This window comes from Microcaecilia unicolor, chromosome 11 (genome assembly GCF_901765095.1).
Source record: "Microcaecilia unicolor chromosome 11, aMicUni1.1, whole genome shotgun sequence".
In the NCBI taxonomy this organism is placed as follows: domain Eukaryota; kingdom Metazoa; phylum Chordata; class Amphibia; order Gymnophiona; family Siphonopidae; genus Microcaecilia; species Microcaecilia unicolor.
This window is the reverse complement of record NC_044041.1, coordinates 178,074,389-178,091,154: the sequence shown is the minus strand read 5'-3', so window position 1 is coordinate 178,091,154 and position 16,766 is coordinate 178,074,389. Positions and strand designations below refer to the sequence as shown.

Sequence of the window (16,766 nt, the reverse complement as noted above, 5' to 3'; positions counted from 1 at the left end):
TAAGGCCAAAAATACCAGAATCTGCCCTTAACACTGACCATCATTTCTTACATGCAGAGGGACTGAGCTGTGGGAGAGGTCTTACCAACAAAGGGTTAAGGCTGTAGGGAGAAGGTCCTACAAGTAGAGTAGCCAAGCTTTGGGGAGGAGTTCCTACCAGCAGAAGGATAGGCCTTCAGATCTTACTTGCAGAGGGATAGGGCTGTGTGGGGAGGAATTACCTGCGAAGGGATAGGGCAGTGGGATTAGGTCTTACTTGTGAAGGTATAGGGCTGTGAGGGGGGGAGTCTTAGTGGCAGAGGAACATAGCTGTGGGGAAAAGGAATAGGGTGGTTGGGGTAGGTCTTATCAGCAGAGGGCTAGAGATGTAGGGAGAAGTCATACTGGCAGAGACTGTGGGGAGAGGTGTTACCTGCGGATATAACCGCCACTCATCACCATCTGTTCCCTCTCATCAGTTACTCGGGAGGGTTGGGAAGAGACCACCCCGTCCTGCGTGTTGCCCCAAACTGCTTTGTAGGCTTCACTGGACTTGATATTCTTCAGCCTGGGGAGAGCAGGAAAAGGTGCAAGAAGAAAACCACAACATTAAGGGAAGGAAATTCCATTTATCAGATGATTGACTTAACTTTCTTTAGTGGTTCATCTCCCCCTTCCCTTTGGTCAGCACCACCATTGCCATTTCATGTCATACCCCTCCAACAGTAATGCTCCCTCCATCTCTCCCTAGTGCTGAGCTGCATGCTTCAGGATGGCTGCGGGGGAGACGTCTCCTTTCCTATCTGCTTGTTCACGGTATCTATTCCTGGCCACACAGCACAGGGGTGGACAGACTTGGTGATGCAGTTCCCATGGAAATTGGAGATTTTAGGGATCTCCCAGCAAAAGTCATACATACAGGGACTGCACTTGGCAGTACTTTAAATAACACAGTGTAGCTAGTAAACAAAAAATACAGAGAAACTGCACACCTCCGCAAGGGGAACCAAGAGCCACCCGCACCCTTTTGACCTTCAAAAGTCCTCCAGACAAGGTTGTCAGATAGTTTCTATAGAGCTAGATTTTCTTTTTTTTTTTTTTAATAAAAAATAAAATAAAATAAAACAAAAGAAAGGAAAGGAAAATCAGGTGATACCTTTTTTATTGGACTAGCAACACATCTTTTGACAAGTGTTTGGGTCACGCCTCTCTACCTTATGCTGCGGCCTGGCCCGGGCAAAATCCCCTCCTCGCAGCTCGCGCCGGTTGGTGGTTCCTCCCTCCTGGGTTGCTGCTTTTGATGGGACTGATGTCGGGGCGACTGCCCAGCATTTGACATCCGTCCCCCTTTTTCTGGAAGCCCTGTTATTCAGTTAGGGCCTTGGCAACAGGTCACGGATGCCTCGACATCCTGCATGCTGCCCTTGATCCTATTTGGAATTCTGCTGCTTGCTACCTGATTGGACTTCAGCTTGGAATCTGACCACGTCTTGCTTGCTGCCTGTCCTGACCTCAACTTGGAACCTACCTCTTGCTCGCTGCCTGTCCTGACCTCGGTCTGGAACCTGTCTACGCCTGCACCTGTTCCCTTGCTGGCCTGCCCCACCTGACGGACCCCCAAAGGACCCTTTAAGTCCTGCTGGATGCCCGAACCTGAGGGTGGTTGGTTTATGTGAAGAACCTGGAGAGGGCTTCATCAGCCGCCACTAACCAGTTTCTGGTAACATAGTAGCATAGTAAATGATGGCAAATAAAGACCTGTACGATCCATCCAGTCTGCCCAACAAGATAACTCATTTTACATGGTATGCAATACTTTATATGTATACCCAAGTTTGATTTGTCCTTGCCATTTTCAGGGCACAGACCGAAGAAGTCTGCCCTCACTGGTTTTGCTTCCTAATTACTGGCGTTGCCACCCAATGTCCACTAAGATTCCGTAGATCCCATTCCTTCTAAACAGGATTCCTTTGTGTTTATCCCACGCATGTTTGAATTCTGTTACTGTTTTCATCTCTACCACCTCCCACAGGAGGGCATTCCATGTATCCACCACCCTCTCTGTGAAAAAATACTTCCTGACATTACTCCTTTGAGTCTACACCCCTTCAACCTCAATTCATGTCCTCTAGTTTTACCAGCTTTCCGTCTCTGGAAAAGGTCTGTTTGCGGTTTAATACCTTTCTAATATTTGAACATCTGTATCATGTCACCCCTGTTTCTCCTGGGGCTCACTACTTGGCACTGCTGAGACGTGACAGTTTGAAGGCGTAACCTTCTTCAGTTCACAAATGAGCAAAAGATGACAGTATCAAAATATGTATTTTCACATTGCCATCTTTGCTCATATCTGACCTGAAGAAGACTCTGCCTTCAAAAGCTTGTCAAAAAATGTATGAAGTTAGTCCAATTAAAAAAAAAAAGTGTCACCTTTCTTTTGTTTTATTTCTAGCAACATTCCATGTAGAAGGCTGCGCAGGCTTTTGCTTCTGTGAGTCTGACGTCCTGCACATACGTGCAGGACGTCAGATTCACAGAAGCAGAAGCCTGCACGGCCACATTGGTGATCTGCAAGGGCCGACTTCTACATGGAATGTTGCTAGTGGAATAGCAACATTCCATGTAGAATCTGAAATAGTAGCAACAGTGGAGGAGTGGCCTAGTGGTTAGGGTGGTGGACCTTGGTCCTGAGGAACTGAGTTTGATTCCCACTTCAGGCACAGGCAGCTCCTTGTGACTCTGGGCAAGTCACTTAAGCCTCCATTGCCCCATGTAAGCCGCATTGAGCCTGCCATGAGTGGGAAAGCACGGGGTACAAATGTAACAAAAAAAAAAAAGTCTTCCCACTGTCAAGGTCCCAGCTGGAACTGAATTAATCAGGTGCTGTCCTCCTGGGGCACAATGTTTTAGATCTGCTGTATCCTGACATGTCTGTGACAGAAACGGCAGAAGACTTACACCTTGAGGAGTGCTGGGATGATAGAGAAAGGGGATGGGGATATACTGCCTTCCTATGGTTACAGTCAAATTGGTTTTTATATTATATACAGGTACTTATTTTGTACCTGGGCAATAGAGGGTTAAGTGACTTGCTCAGAGTGATGAGGAGCTGCAGTGGGAATTGAACCCAGTTCCCTTAGTTCTCAAGGTTGCTGCATTAACCATCAGGCTACTTCTCCACTCATTCCTCTGCTAAGCACAAATTCTGTGGAACAGCCTTTACTAGCTTTAGTGCACATTTCATGCCTACTTTTAGGTACAAACATGATAGTGGAGGAGTGGCCTAGTGGTTAGAGCACCAGTCCTGCAATCCAGATTGGCCAGTTCAAATCCCACTGGAGGGCAAGTCACTTAACCCTCCATTGCCTCAGGTACAAACCTAGATTGTGAGCCCTCCTGGGACGGAGAAATATCCAGAGTACCTGAATGTAACTCACCTTGAGCTACTACTGAAAAAGGTGTGAGCAAAATCTAAATAAATAAATAGTTAGGTGCATAAATGCAGGTATTCTATAACATTGTGCCTAAATGGTGGGATTGGTTTTACTGCACCACTGGGGTATGTATACATGTGTGTGATTTATTTATAAATGATTTATGCTTTATGATCTGCTTTATCTTTAGTATGTTGTTCTGGTATGATTTATTTATACATATATGTATATGGTTTTTTACAGTTGTTATATGCTAGCCCCTGATGCAGCCCTTTAGGAGGACGAAACGCGGCCGTGTCGGGCCTATTTTAAATAATTTGGTGAATAAATTATTTTTCTCAACATTGCCATTGGCGAACTGCAAATTCTATAAAGGTTATTCCATGTGGAACAGCCTTTATAGAATACTAGCTTTAGTGCGCATTGCGCATTTCACGCCTAATTTTAAGCACAAACATGATAGGCGCATAAATGTGGGTATTCTATAATATTGGGCCTAAATTCTGGGAATGCCCCTGACCTGCCCATGCCCCTCCCACAGTCACGTCCCCTTTGGGGTTGCATGCTATGAAAATTATTTATTTATTTTATCTGTCACATTCTCAACCTCTCACTTTCCACTGCGACTGTCCCTGCTGCCTTTAAACATGCAGTGGTCACACCTCTCCTTAAGAAGCCTTCACTCGACCCTACTTATCCCTCTAATTACCGACCCATCTCCCTCCTTCCTTTTCTCTCCAAATTACTTGAGCGTGCTGTTCACCGCCGCTTCCTTGATTTTCTCTCCTCACATGCTATTCTTGACCCACTACAATCTGGTTTTCGCCCTCTCCACTCAACCGAAACTGCGCTTACTAAAGTCTCCAATGACCTATTACTGGCTAAATCCAGAGGTCAATATTCCATCCTCATTCTTCTTGATCTTTCCGCTGCTTTTGACACTGTCGATCACAGCATACTTCTCGATACCCTGTCCTCACTTGGATTCCAGGGCTCTGTCCTTTCCTGGTTCTCTTCCTACCTCTCCCTCCGCACCTTTAGTGTTCACTCTGGTGGATCCTCTTCTACTTCTATCCCTCTGCCTGTCGGCGTACCTCAGGGTTCTGTTCTTGGTCCCCTCCTCTTTTCTATCTACACTTCTTCCCTTGGTTCATTAATCTCATCCCATGGCTTTTCCTACCATCTCTATGCTGATGACTCCCAAATCTACCTTTCTACCCCTGATATCTCACCTTGCATCCAAACCAAAGTTTCAGCGTGCTTGTCTGACATTGCTGTCTGGATGTCTCAACGCCACCTGAAATTAAATATGACCAAAACCGAGCTTCTCATTTCCCCCCCCAAACCCACCTCCCCGCTCCCCCCGTTTTCTATTTCTGTTGATGGCTCTCTCATTCTCCCTGTCTCCTCAGCTCGAAACCTTGGGGTCATCTTTGACTCTTCTCTCTCCTTCTCTGCTCATATCCAGCAGATTGCCAAGACCTGTCGTTTCTTTCTTTACAACATCCGTAAAATCCGCCCCTTTCTTTCCGAGCACTCTACCAAAACCTTCATCCACACCCTTGTCACCTCTCGTTTAGACTACTGCAATCTGCTTTTTGCTGGCCTCCCACTTAGTCACCTCTCCCCTCTCCAGTCGGTTCAAAACTCTGCTGCCTGTCTCGTCTTCCACCAGGGTCGCTTTACTCATACTACCCCTCTCCTCAAGACCCTTCACTGGCTCCCTATCCGTTTTCGCATCCTGTTCAAACTTCTTCTACTAACCTATAAATGTACTCACTCTGCTGCTCCCCAGTATCTCTCCACACTCGTCCTTCCCTACACCCCTTCCCGTGCACTCCGCTCCATGGATAAATCCTTCTTATCTGTTCCCTTCTCCACTACTGCCAACTCCAGATTTCACGCCTTCTGTCTCGCTGCACCCTACGCCTGGAATAAACTTCCTGAGCCCCTACGTCTTGCCCCATCCTTGGCCACCTTTAAATCTAGACTGAAAGCCCACCTCTTTAACATTGCTTTTGACTCGTAACCACTTGTAACCACTCGCCTCCACCTACCCTCCTCTCTTCCTTCCTGTTCACATTAATTGATTTGATTTGCTTACTTTATTTATTTTTTGTCTATTAGATTGTAAGCTCTTTGAGCAGGGACTGTCTTTCTTCTATGTTTGTGCAGTGCTGCGTATGCCTTGTAGCGCTATAGAAATGCTAAATAGTAGTAGTAGTAGTATTTGGATTTTGCTCACACCTTTTGCAGTGGTAGCTCAAGGTGAGTTACATTCAGGTACACGGAGTATTTTCCTGTCCCTGGAGGGTTCATAATCTAAGTTTGTACCTGAGGCAATGGAAGGTTAAGTGACTTGTCCAAGGTCACAAAGAGCAGCAGTGGGATTTGAACCAAGAACTGGTGCTCTAACCACTAGGCCACTCCTCCCATTAGGGGTGCAACTTATAGAATAGGGTGTATAGCAGATCTACGCGAAACCCCTAATGACTGCCAATTAAGTGCTTGTTAATGCTAATTATTGAGTGTTATCAATTACTTTGAGCAGGGATTGAAAAACTGAATGCCTAACATTTGGGTGACCTATACAGAATCCACCCCCATAGCAGGGGCGTAGCCAGGCCTCGACATGAGGAGGGGCTAAAGTCCAAGGTGGGGGGGCACATTTTGGCCCGCCTCCCTGCTGCCGCCTCTGCCCCCCCCCCCGCCATTTCTGCCTCCCTGCTGCCACTTCTGCTTCCCCGCCACTACCCCCCCCCCCCCCCCCCGCCGTTGGAGGGTACCTTGGCTGACAGGGGTCCCCAACCCCTGCCAGCTAAACCATTTGTCTCACGCTGGTATTACATTGCTGGCGCCCTGTCCTGCTTTCAGTGCTGTGCACGCTCATTTTAATGAAACTGAGAGCACGCACGAGCATGCTCAGTTTCATTAAAATGAGCATGCACGGCACTAAAAAACAGGGCAGGGCACCAGCAATGTAAGACCGGCGTGAGACAAACGGTTTAGTTGGCAGGGGTTGGGGACCCCCACCAGCCAAACCAGGGGCCCCGGAGCCAGTTCGAGGGGGCCCAGGCCCCTGTAGCTATGCCACTGCCCCATAGAGCCTGACATGTCTCACTTTCTGCCCTCTGACCTGGACAGCCGGCGCCCCTCCCCGGGAACTTACTTATCACAAGGGCACACGCACAGGCCACAGCATTTCCCCATATCTGTCAAGTTTTTTTCAGCTTCCTTCATGTCCTGGTTGATCTGGTCCAGACCCTGATCAATACGGTCCAGCTGTTCTGGGCAAAACAAGAGGATACAGGTGAGTCTCTAGGTTAGGATGAGGAAGGTGAGTCTCTGAAGTAAGATGAGAGCAGCTTAGACTCTGTGAAAAGACTGGGGACAGGTGAGTCCCTGCGGCAGGTAGGATGGGGATGATGGAGATGATGAGTCTCTGTGGAAAGCCAGGGACAGGTGAGTCCCTGTGGTAGGATGGGGAAGGTGATTCTCTACAGAAAGACTGGGGACAGGTGAGTCCCTGCAGCAGGTACGATGGGGAAGGTGAGTCTCTGTGGGAAGACCAAGGATAGGTGAGTCCCTGCGGCAGATAGGATGGGGACAGGTGAGGTTCGGGGACTTCAAATGCTGAGATGTTCTCTATGTTTATTGATATTTAACAAAATTGCCCTTATTACACAGCAAATCAGAGCAATGTACAGTTCAAAAATCAATAAATAAAGGCAAGAAAGGAACTCCATTCAAATATAGAACAACAATCAGCAAAGCCATCTAAAGAAAAATAATAACACTTCCTGTTTAGCCCATCAGGCCAGCCAGCCACAAAAACAGAATAATAGCTCTAATAACAAAGATTTTTGTATTTCAGCAGCAGATGGCACTCTAACATCCACTTCTTCCCTACAAGGAAGCCACCCGCTTACACTGATAAGACAGAAGTGATGGCATCAGCCACCTGCTGGCTCTCTGGGAAGAGGTTCCCTCTCATGTCGAAAAACACCGACAATTCTGTACTGCTTTTCTCAGAGTTTCCTTCTCTAGACTCATCATACAAAGGTCCATGCACCATGATATGAGGGAGAAAGTAGAGAATGGCATGTTTTACTCTCCACCAAAAGGCACTGGAGAAAGGGAGCTTTAGGGAAGGGGTCAGCAGAGAAATGAGGACACTTCTGGCCGTCTGCCAGTGTCTGGTCTATTTGCTCCTTAGAGCTCCATCCCGTTCTACAGTGGCACCTACGTGCCAGTCTCTGTTTGCTCTTCAGATCTGCATGCTGCCCTCCCTCCCTCCCTCCCCCATGGCCGTGCCAACACGGTAAGCGCCGCAGGGGGCGCCTGCCATCAAGGGTGCCAGGCCGTCGCGTTGTATTTTTTTTTTTAAAAACCTTACTCCTCCGATCCATCCCCGATTCCCCGGCGCTTTAAATTTACCTCGCTCCACCTTTGACATCTGCGCAGCGTCAGTGAAAGCGCTGCCTGTCTGACGTCTCTCCACCAGCCTTCCCTTCGCTCGTTCGTTCCCTCTGTGTCCCGCCCTCAAGGAAATGACGTCAGAAGAAGGCGGCACACAGAGGGAACGAACGAGCGAAGGGAAGGCTGGTGGAGAGACGTCGGACAGGCAGCGCTTTCACTGACGCTGCACAGACGTCGGAGGGAGGTAAATTTAAAGGTCCAGGGGGCGCGTGCACGCCAACTGATAGTCTGCAGGGGGGCGCCAGAGACCCTAGGCACGGCTCTGCCTCCCCCTTCCTCCCCTTCTGCAGCGACACCTCTCTGTCCCACTCTCACCTCCTTGCTCATCCAGCATCACCAACGTCCTGATCCCTGCATCCTTGCTCTGTTATCAGAAACAAAAAAGAAGAGAAGTCATGTTGCTGGGCCTCTAATACACAGAAGATGATGTCAGAAAAAGAGCAATTGGCCCATTCATTCGGCCCAGTTATTCTCATCCACACTGTGTGACAGCTTGTACCATATCACTCCATATCCAGGTAGAGCAGCCAAGAAAGGGGGCAAGATTCCCCTGGGCCCAGCCTCCAAGGGGGCACCGGGGTCTGGTCTCTCTCCTGCTCCTGATGGGACCCGGGTAATCACGTCCTGACAGGAGCAGGAGAGAGAAAACTCCAGCGCCGGGCCCCCCCTTAGATACTGGGGAGGAGCAGACAAAGGGCTTCTGGGCCTCTGGTTTGGCTGGTGGGTGTCCACAAGCCCCACCAGCAGAAGCGTTCCTCCAGCGCTGTTCTCCACTGCATTGCCTGCCCTGCGGCTGCTTTTCCTCTCATGTCATGTATGCGATTCACGTCTCACATCTACCCATTCCACTCTGCTTAGTATTTTATAGACCTCTAATATATCTCCCCTTAGCCTCTCTTCTCCAAGCTGAAGAGCCCTAGCTTTTTTCAGTCTTTCCTAATAGGGAAGTCATTCCATCCCCTTTACCATTTTCGATGACTCTAGATTATCTTTTATTCCGCAGATATGATCAGTAGTCAAAATTTATTTTTTTAAGCTATGACTGCTGAGTAAAGCCTTATGTGCTTGTAGAAGTTTTTCAGACGGTAGTTCAGGGCCATGCATGTAGCCCCGTGCAGGACGTAAGGCGTCAGAAACAGATGATCATGTCTCTTTGCTTCTGGTTAGGAAAACAGTTTTGCATTTCTGGGTGTCACCGGAGCCCATACCTGCAGAAGCTTGGAAGGCAAAAATGAGGGAAGTAGGCAAATATGAGAACCAGATCTACAGGGGATCCCCCAAACTGGCCAATAGACAGTACGCTTACATATGGGCTTCATGTTTAAATATCATGGGCTAAGGCTTCCATGATAGTAGGAGGGGAGGGGGATAGGGGGAAGGGTATGGGTAGATGGGTGCGTGGAGTACGAATGTTGCGATGGGATGTGTATGCATGACGGCTTGCTAGTATGTGAAAGTGGGGAAAAAGGAGGGTTATAAAAGAAAATTCAGTATGGAATACATCTCACTTTTATGACAGTGTTTCCATGTTCTGTTGAATTTTGTATCAGTATTGGTGTGCAGAGTGACCTAGATTATGTTTTTTCTGCTTTTTATGAGTGTATTGTGTACTGAAGAAGTTAAAAAATAAATTAAAAAAAAAAAAAGAAACAGATGATCATACAATGAAGGCGCCGGAGTCGACCGGCACTGAAGAAGACTCTTCAGCTGGCGGGGATTGGGTACCCCCGCCAGCAAACAAGGTACCTGATGCGTCGGCAGTGGCGGGGGGTCCAAAGTGGTAGGGGGGGTCGGCCCGCGGTCTTTAAAATCGGACTGCAAAACGCCAAGTTGAGGAGCACACAGTTCAAAAGTAATCATAGGTTAAAAAAAAAACTCCCGTCAAACGCCCGATTCAAAATTACATTATCAATTAACCACAAATAGGGAAACGTTATGTGAATTTGGCGAGGGCACTTATCTTAAGTCGTGCTGAATGTCCGTTGCCCAACGCTCAGTTCTAGCGGGATCGATCTCGAACAGTGAAGTCCCGACGGACCCATTTCGCTCCAGCCTCGCTGGCTGTCTCGTCGTGCAATTACCCTGACAAATTGGGGCAAAGTGAAGGTCTCCAGAGGAAGCTGGAGGAAGACGCGGTTGGCCACAGTAGTATAAGGCTTTTCCTCCCATTTTCAATCAAATTAGTGCACTAGCGTGCCAGTTCTTTGATTCATTGTGGTGTTTTTAGTATTGTAACTAGCTATCAATGGTTTATTATTTAGTTATTATTTGTATCTTATTTGTGCTACTCTGCTCTTACTTGACATTTTGTTTGTGGTATTGTAAACCTTGCCTATCATTTTATTTATTGTAAGCCACATTGAACTCGAGTATGTTCGGGACAATGTGGGGTATAAATGTCAAATAAAACAAAAAGAACTTATGACGGACTCTTTGTTGTATTATTAGTAAATAACACACATAACACACCTGTCAAAAAATAATTACCAGGCAGAGAATTTTGACTGGCCGGGGCCCAGCATTTTACAATAAATCACCATGTAATATTTGCAATATAACTTGTTATAACGCTTTTAGAAGAGTAGTTAAAGGCTTTCTTTTTACCCTATATTTAACAAGTGTTTGATGTCATAGAACTGGGATAATTGTTATGGAAATGTACAGTTTTGAATTATTGGGGAAATATATCGTCTTAATGAGGGATTGCCTCATCGGTCCCTTTCATTTTGATGGAATCTGCCTAGAACCTCTCTCGGTAAAACAGGATAAAAATACCAAGATTAGATTACTACTATAAAGCAGCTTTGTAAGTATTTTAATCTGCCCCATATTAAAGAAACTGAAAGAACACTATCCCACCCTTCTACTTAACACTCTCTCTCCTACTGTCATCCCTTTTATCTGTCATATCCTCAATCTTTCACTTTCCACTGCGACTGTTCCTGATGCCTTCAAACATGCCGTAGTCACACTACTCCTTAAAAAACCTTCATTGGACCCTACCTATCCTTCCAACTATCGCCCCATCTCCTTCCTCCCTTTCCTATCCAAGATACTTGAACGTGCTGTTCACCGTCGTCGTTGCCTTGACTTTCTTTCATCTCAAGCTATTCTTGATCCACTTCAATCTGGCTTTCGCCCCCTTCATTCAATTAAAACAGTGCTTGCTAAAGTCTCCAATGACCTGTTCCTGGCCAGATCCAAAGGTCTCTATTCTAGCCTCATCCTTCTCGATCTATCTGTTGCTTTTGACACTGTTGATCACAGCCTACTCCTTGCTATGATTTCTGTCAGGTTTTCAAGGCAGAAACTAGGTTTGTGAGCCCTTGGGCCGCTGCCAAGGAGCGGCAGTGGCAGGCAAAACCACCCCAACCAGCACTGGGCTAACACACACACAAAGCAGGGACTGCAGACAGGGATAAGCAAAGCAGGAACACACTGGACAAGAACACTTGGTCTGGAACACAGGACTGGAGCAAGGCTTCACCTGCACTTGACCACCCTTCCCCAGGAGTTGAGCCCCTGGGTGCAGGTGGCTGGCAGGACTTACCGGACTAGGCAGGAACTGGATACCAGCAGGAAACACACAACAGAGTCAAGACTACAAGCTGCCAGGCAGCCACTAAGACAGAAACACAGACAGGAGGGAGTCAGGACTAAAAGCTGCCAAGCAGCCACTAATAAAGAACACAGACACAAGACAAGGAAATGCAGACCAGAAACAAGACTAGGAACTAAACAAAACCAAAGCTAACTACACACAGACAAACAAGAACCAGGCAAGAACTCAGAATAAAACTGGACTAGGCAGAAATGCACAGAGCACACCCACATACCAGGGACCTTAGACGATGCAAAGGCAAACACAGAAGTTTCTAGGTGATTAATAAAGCCCATCAGCTGCTAAAGCTCAGCTGCAGCAATCACAAGGCAACTACGGGTGCTGTTCAGGTACAAACAAGGAAAGCAATTCTGGCAGCCCGGAAGATCTGGACTGAACTGAACTGGGCTGAAGTCTGGAACAGGTGACAGTAAACAGACAGTCCATTGCAGCCACCAGGTCTGGCCACCAGAGGGCGAGGTGAGCACAGACAAGGAAACGGTCACAAAGGTGACAATTTCAGGGCTCTGTTCTTTCCTGGTTTTCTTATCTCTCCCATCGTACTTTTAGTGTATACTCTGGTGGATTCCACTTCCATCCCACTGTGTACCTCAGGGATCTGTCCTGGGACCTCTTCTTTTCTCCATCTATACTTCTTCCCTTGATACTCTGATCTCATCCCATGATTTTCAGTATCATCTTTACGCTGATGACTCCCAGATCTACCTCTCCACACCAGAAATCTCAGCAGGAATCCAGGCCAAAGTATCAGCCTGCCTGTCTGACATTGCCGTCTGGATGTCTCACCGCCATCTGAAACTAAACATGACCAAGACTGAGCTTCTTATCTTTCCCCCTAAACCAAACTGTCCTCTTCCCCTATGCTCTATTTTGTGGATAACACTCTCATCCTCCCTGTCTCATCAGCTCGTAACCTTGGGATCATCTTCGACTCCTCTCTCTCCTTCTCTGCACATATTCAGCAGACTGCTAAAACCTGTCGGTTCTTTCTCTATAATATCACCAAACTTTGCCCTTTCCTTTCTGAGCACGCTACTAGACCTCTTACCCACACTCTTATCACCGCTCACTTAGACTATTGCAACTTGCTTCTCACAGGTCTCCCACTTAGCCATCTCTCTCCTCTTCAATCTGTTCAAAATTCTGCTGCACGACTTATAGTCCGCCAGTGTCGCTATGCTCATATTAGCCCTCTCCTGAAGTCACTTCACTGGCTCCCTATCCGTTTCCGCATGCAGTTCAAACTCCTCTTATTGCCCTATAAGTGCATTCACTCTGCAACTCCTCAATACCTCTCCACTCTCATCTCTCCCTACACTCCTCCCCAGGAACTCCGTTCACTGGGTAAATCTCTCTTATCTGCACCCTTCTCCTTCACTGCTAACTCCAGACTCCGTTCCTTTATCTTGCTGAACCATATGCCTGGAATAGACTACCTGAACCGGTATGTCAAGCTCCATCTCTGGCCAAGTCTTCAAATCTAGGCTACAAGCCCACCTTTTTGATCCTGCTTTCAACTCCTAACCCTTACTCACTTGTTCAGAACCCTTATTTTATCATCCTCACTTTAATATTCCCTTATCTCTTGTTTGTCCTGTTTGTCTGTCCTAATTAGATTGTAAGCTCTGTCGAGCAGGGACTGTCTCTTCATGTTCAAGTGTGCAGCACTGCGTACGTCTAGTAGCGCTATAGAAATGATAAGTAGTAGTAGGAAAAACTCCAAACCTCAATAATGCACATAAAGAAATTAAAGAAACCCACATTATCCTGCAAATTATCAGGTAAACAACAGTAGAGGAACAAAAAGGAGAAACTCCTCACAGATGGTGTCCAAAAAATCTCTCTTTATTTCAGTAAACTTCAAGACCAATCAAGGAGCACAGGCAAAATGTTCCTGGTTTGATTTTGGAACTTTCAGACTTTTGAGGAATTTTTTGAGTCATTGGTATGTATTTGTTTTAGCGTGCATTAGAACTGTTTAGCCTTTTTGCCTGTGCTATTATCAGTACACGAGTATATCTCCAACCCCAGGCCCCTAACTACTGCATTTACTATTACTGATATCAGCTGATGAGTACATAAGTGTTGCCATACTGGGACAGACCGAAGGTCCATCAAGTCCAGTATCCTGTTTCCAACAGTGGCCAATCCAGGTCACAAATACCTGGCAAGATCCTAAAACAGTACAATACGTTCTGTTTCTGACGCCCTGCACATTGTACGTGCAGGACGTCAGACTCACAGAACAGAACAAAGCCTGGCTGATCTGCAAGGCGTCATTCTGTTTCTGTGAGTCTGACGTCCTGCACGTACAATGTGCAGGGCGTCAGAAACAGAACGAAGTCTTCGCGGGAAGAAGAGGATCTCCTCGGCTGGCGGGGAATGGGGTCCCCCGCCAGCAAAGGTAGCCCATGGCGACGGCAGGGGAGGGTTGGCGGCGGGAGGGAGGGGGTCGAGAGGGTTGTCGGCAGGGAGGTCCAGGGCCAAATCTACGGGGCCCCAGGCCCCCCTGGCCCCACGTAGCTACACCACTGCTGTCACCAGAAGCCTGAAGAAAGTGGCTTTTCTATTGCAGACGCCAGGCCCCCCCTTGGAGACCAAGGCTAGAGAATCTTACCCTCCGTGTTCAGTGGCACCTAACCGGGTAGTGCTGTTGGATAGCTCTGCTAGCCAGCTATTCCCTAACTAGCTAGGTTAGGGGGCGGAGCTTAGGTAGTTAGTAGCACTTTTCAGTCCAGTAACTAGTTAAGTAAGCACATAAAATTAGGACAGCAAAAAGGCTGTCCTAACTTTGGGGTCCTTTTACTACGGTGTACTGAAAAATAGCCTGCGGTAGTATAGGCGTGGATTTTGGGTGCACGCAGATCCATTTTTCAGCGCACCTGTAAAAAAATGCCTTTTTAAAATTTTTGCCGAAAATGGACATGTGGCAAAATCAAAATTGGCGCACGTCCATTTTGGGTCTGAGACCTTACCGCCAGCCATTGACTTAGCGAGAAGGTCTCACGGTTAACGGGGCGGAAATGACCTACATGCATAGAATGCCATTTCACGCACGTAGCTGATGCGTGTCAGAAAATAAATTTTATTCTTTGGACCCTCGTAGCGGATGTGCGTCAAAAATCAAATTACCGCAAGGGCCATGAGGTAGCCGTGTGGTAACTCCAAACTGGCGTGCATTGAGTGCACGTAGGCGCTTACACGGTTTAGTAAAAGGGCCCCTTTATGTGCCAAGTTAACCAGGCACCAGTCTGAATTTCGGCTGGTGCCTGGTTAACTTCTGAGTCAGTGCGCGTACCTGGATAGTCAGTGCCAGGAGCTGCATTGGCGCCAGCATTCATTATCTGAGATTAGTTCAGCCTGCTGGGTGCAGCTTTCAAGCCACTTACCACTGCAGGCTGAATATTACCCCCTTATTGTGAGTTGGAGGGACGGCATAGCTATGTGGGGCCAGGGGGGCCTGGGCCCCCGTAGGTTTGGCCCTGGACCCCCCTGCCGATGGCCCTCTTGACCCCCCCCTCCCACCGTCAACCCTCCCCCGCCGTCGCTGTGGGCTACCTTTGCTGGCGGGGGACCCTAATCCCCGACAGCCGAGGAGGTCCTCTTCTTCCCGCGAAGGACAGACTCACAGAAACAGAATGAAGCCCCCGTAGATTTGGCCCTGGACCCCCATGCCGACGACCCTCTCGACCCCCCCCCCCCGCCGCCTGGGACTTCGTTCTGTTTCTATGAGTGCAGGACGTCAAAAACAGAACGAAGCCTTCGCGGGAAGAAGAGGACCTCCTCGGCTGGCGGGGATTGGAGTCTCCCGCCAGCAAAGGTAGCCCACGACGGGGAAGGGATGGCGGTGGGGGGGGGGGGTTGAAAGGGTCGTCAAATTTGGTGGCGGCGGCCGGTGGGGGCTAAAATGTGCCCCCTCACCTCGGGCTCTGGACCCCCCTCCTGCCGAAGTCTGGCTATGCCCCTGGGAGGGAGAAGTGGGGAGGAAATGTGTTGTGGTCACCCATTAGCCCACCCAGAATTTGCCTTCTGGCTACGCCACAGCGTTGGTACTTTTGAAATCCAGTACTTTTGATCTTAGTATAGCCATGACTGCTGAACTAAATCCTGTTGTCCAATCGTCAGCAGAGCTCAAGTGGATGCCTAACTTCGTTCATAAATACCTGGTCCAATATTGCCCCTCCCTCATGGGTTCCATTACCACTTGTCTGAGGAGAGTCCCATGAAGGGGTCCAAGATCTCCCTACCTCTACCAAATTCTGCAGAAAGACTATTACAATCCGCACCTGCCAGGTTAAAATCTCCCACCAACATCTCTCCTCTGACTTCATCTCTGTCCAGTTCTTCTACCTGTGTTGGTGGTCTGTAAACTATACCAGTGCAGACAAACTAGTTGCTGGGGCTGTGCCCATGGGATGTCCCTCACAGCAAATATCACACAGCAAAATGGTGCGACCCCTTGGCTACAATCGAAGGAAATTTCAGCTCTTACCTCTTCCACCATCTGCACCATTCGCCTTGTGCATTCCAGAGACTGTGCAAGGACACAGGCAGGAGAAAGGAAAGAGAGGGGCAAGGACAAAGAAAGCAAGATGTCAGTATACATACTAACATAGTATATGACAGCAGATAAGAGTGGCCTAGTGGTTAGAGTGGTGGACTTTGGTCCTGGGGAACTGGGTTCTATTCCCACTGTAGGCACAGGCAGCTCCTCGTGACTCTGGGCAAGTCACTTAACCCTCCATTGCCCCATGTAAGCCACACTGAGCCTGCCATGAGTGGGAAAGAGCGGGGTACAAATGTAACAAAAATAAAATAGATACTATCAGATATTCTACATGGAATGTTGCTACTATTGGAGATTCTACATGGAATGTTGCTATTCCACTAGCAACATTCCATGTAGAAGGCTGCGCAGGCTTCTGTTTCTGTGAGTCTGACGTCCTGCACGTACGTGCAGGACGTCAGACTCACAGAAGCAGAAGCCTGCGCGGCCACATTGGTGATCTGCAAGGGCCGACTTCTACATGGAATGTTGCTAGTGGAATAGCAACATTCCATGTAGAATCTCAAATAGTAGCAACAGTGGAGGAGTGGCCTAGTGGTTAGGGTGGTGGACTTTGGTCCTGGGGAACTGGGTTCGATTCCCACTGCAGGCACAGGCAGCTCCTTGTGACTCTGGGCAAGTCACTTAACCCTCCATTGCCCCAGGTACAAATAAGTACCTGTTTATAATATGTAAGCTGCATTGA

General features: G+C 48.0%; 1 protein-coding gene across 1 annotated transcript in view; it reads right to left on the bottom strand.

The window, feature by feature from the left end:
• LOC115480539 (synaptosomal-associated protein 25-like) overlaps positions 1–16,766 on the bottom strand; it is a 34,907-nt gene that overhangs the window by 475 nt on the left and 17,666 nt on the right. The window contains exons 4-7 of the mRNA XM_030219294.1: positions 16,007–16,048; positions 8,208–8,256; positions 6,583–6,700; positions 413–547 (exon numbers count right to left, since the gene is read on the bottom strand). Coding sequence (XP_030075154.1) covers positions 413–547; positions 6,583–6,700; positions 8,208–8,256; positions 16,007–16,048 — 344 coding nt within the window. The remainder of the gene's footprint in view (positions 1–412; positions 548–6,582; positions 6,701–8,207; positions 8,257–16,006; positions 16,049–16,766) is intronic.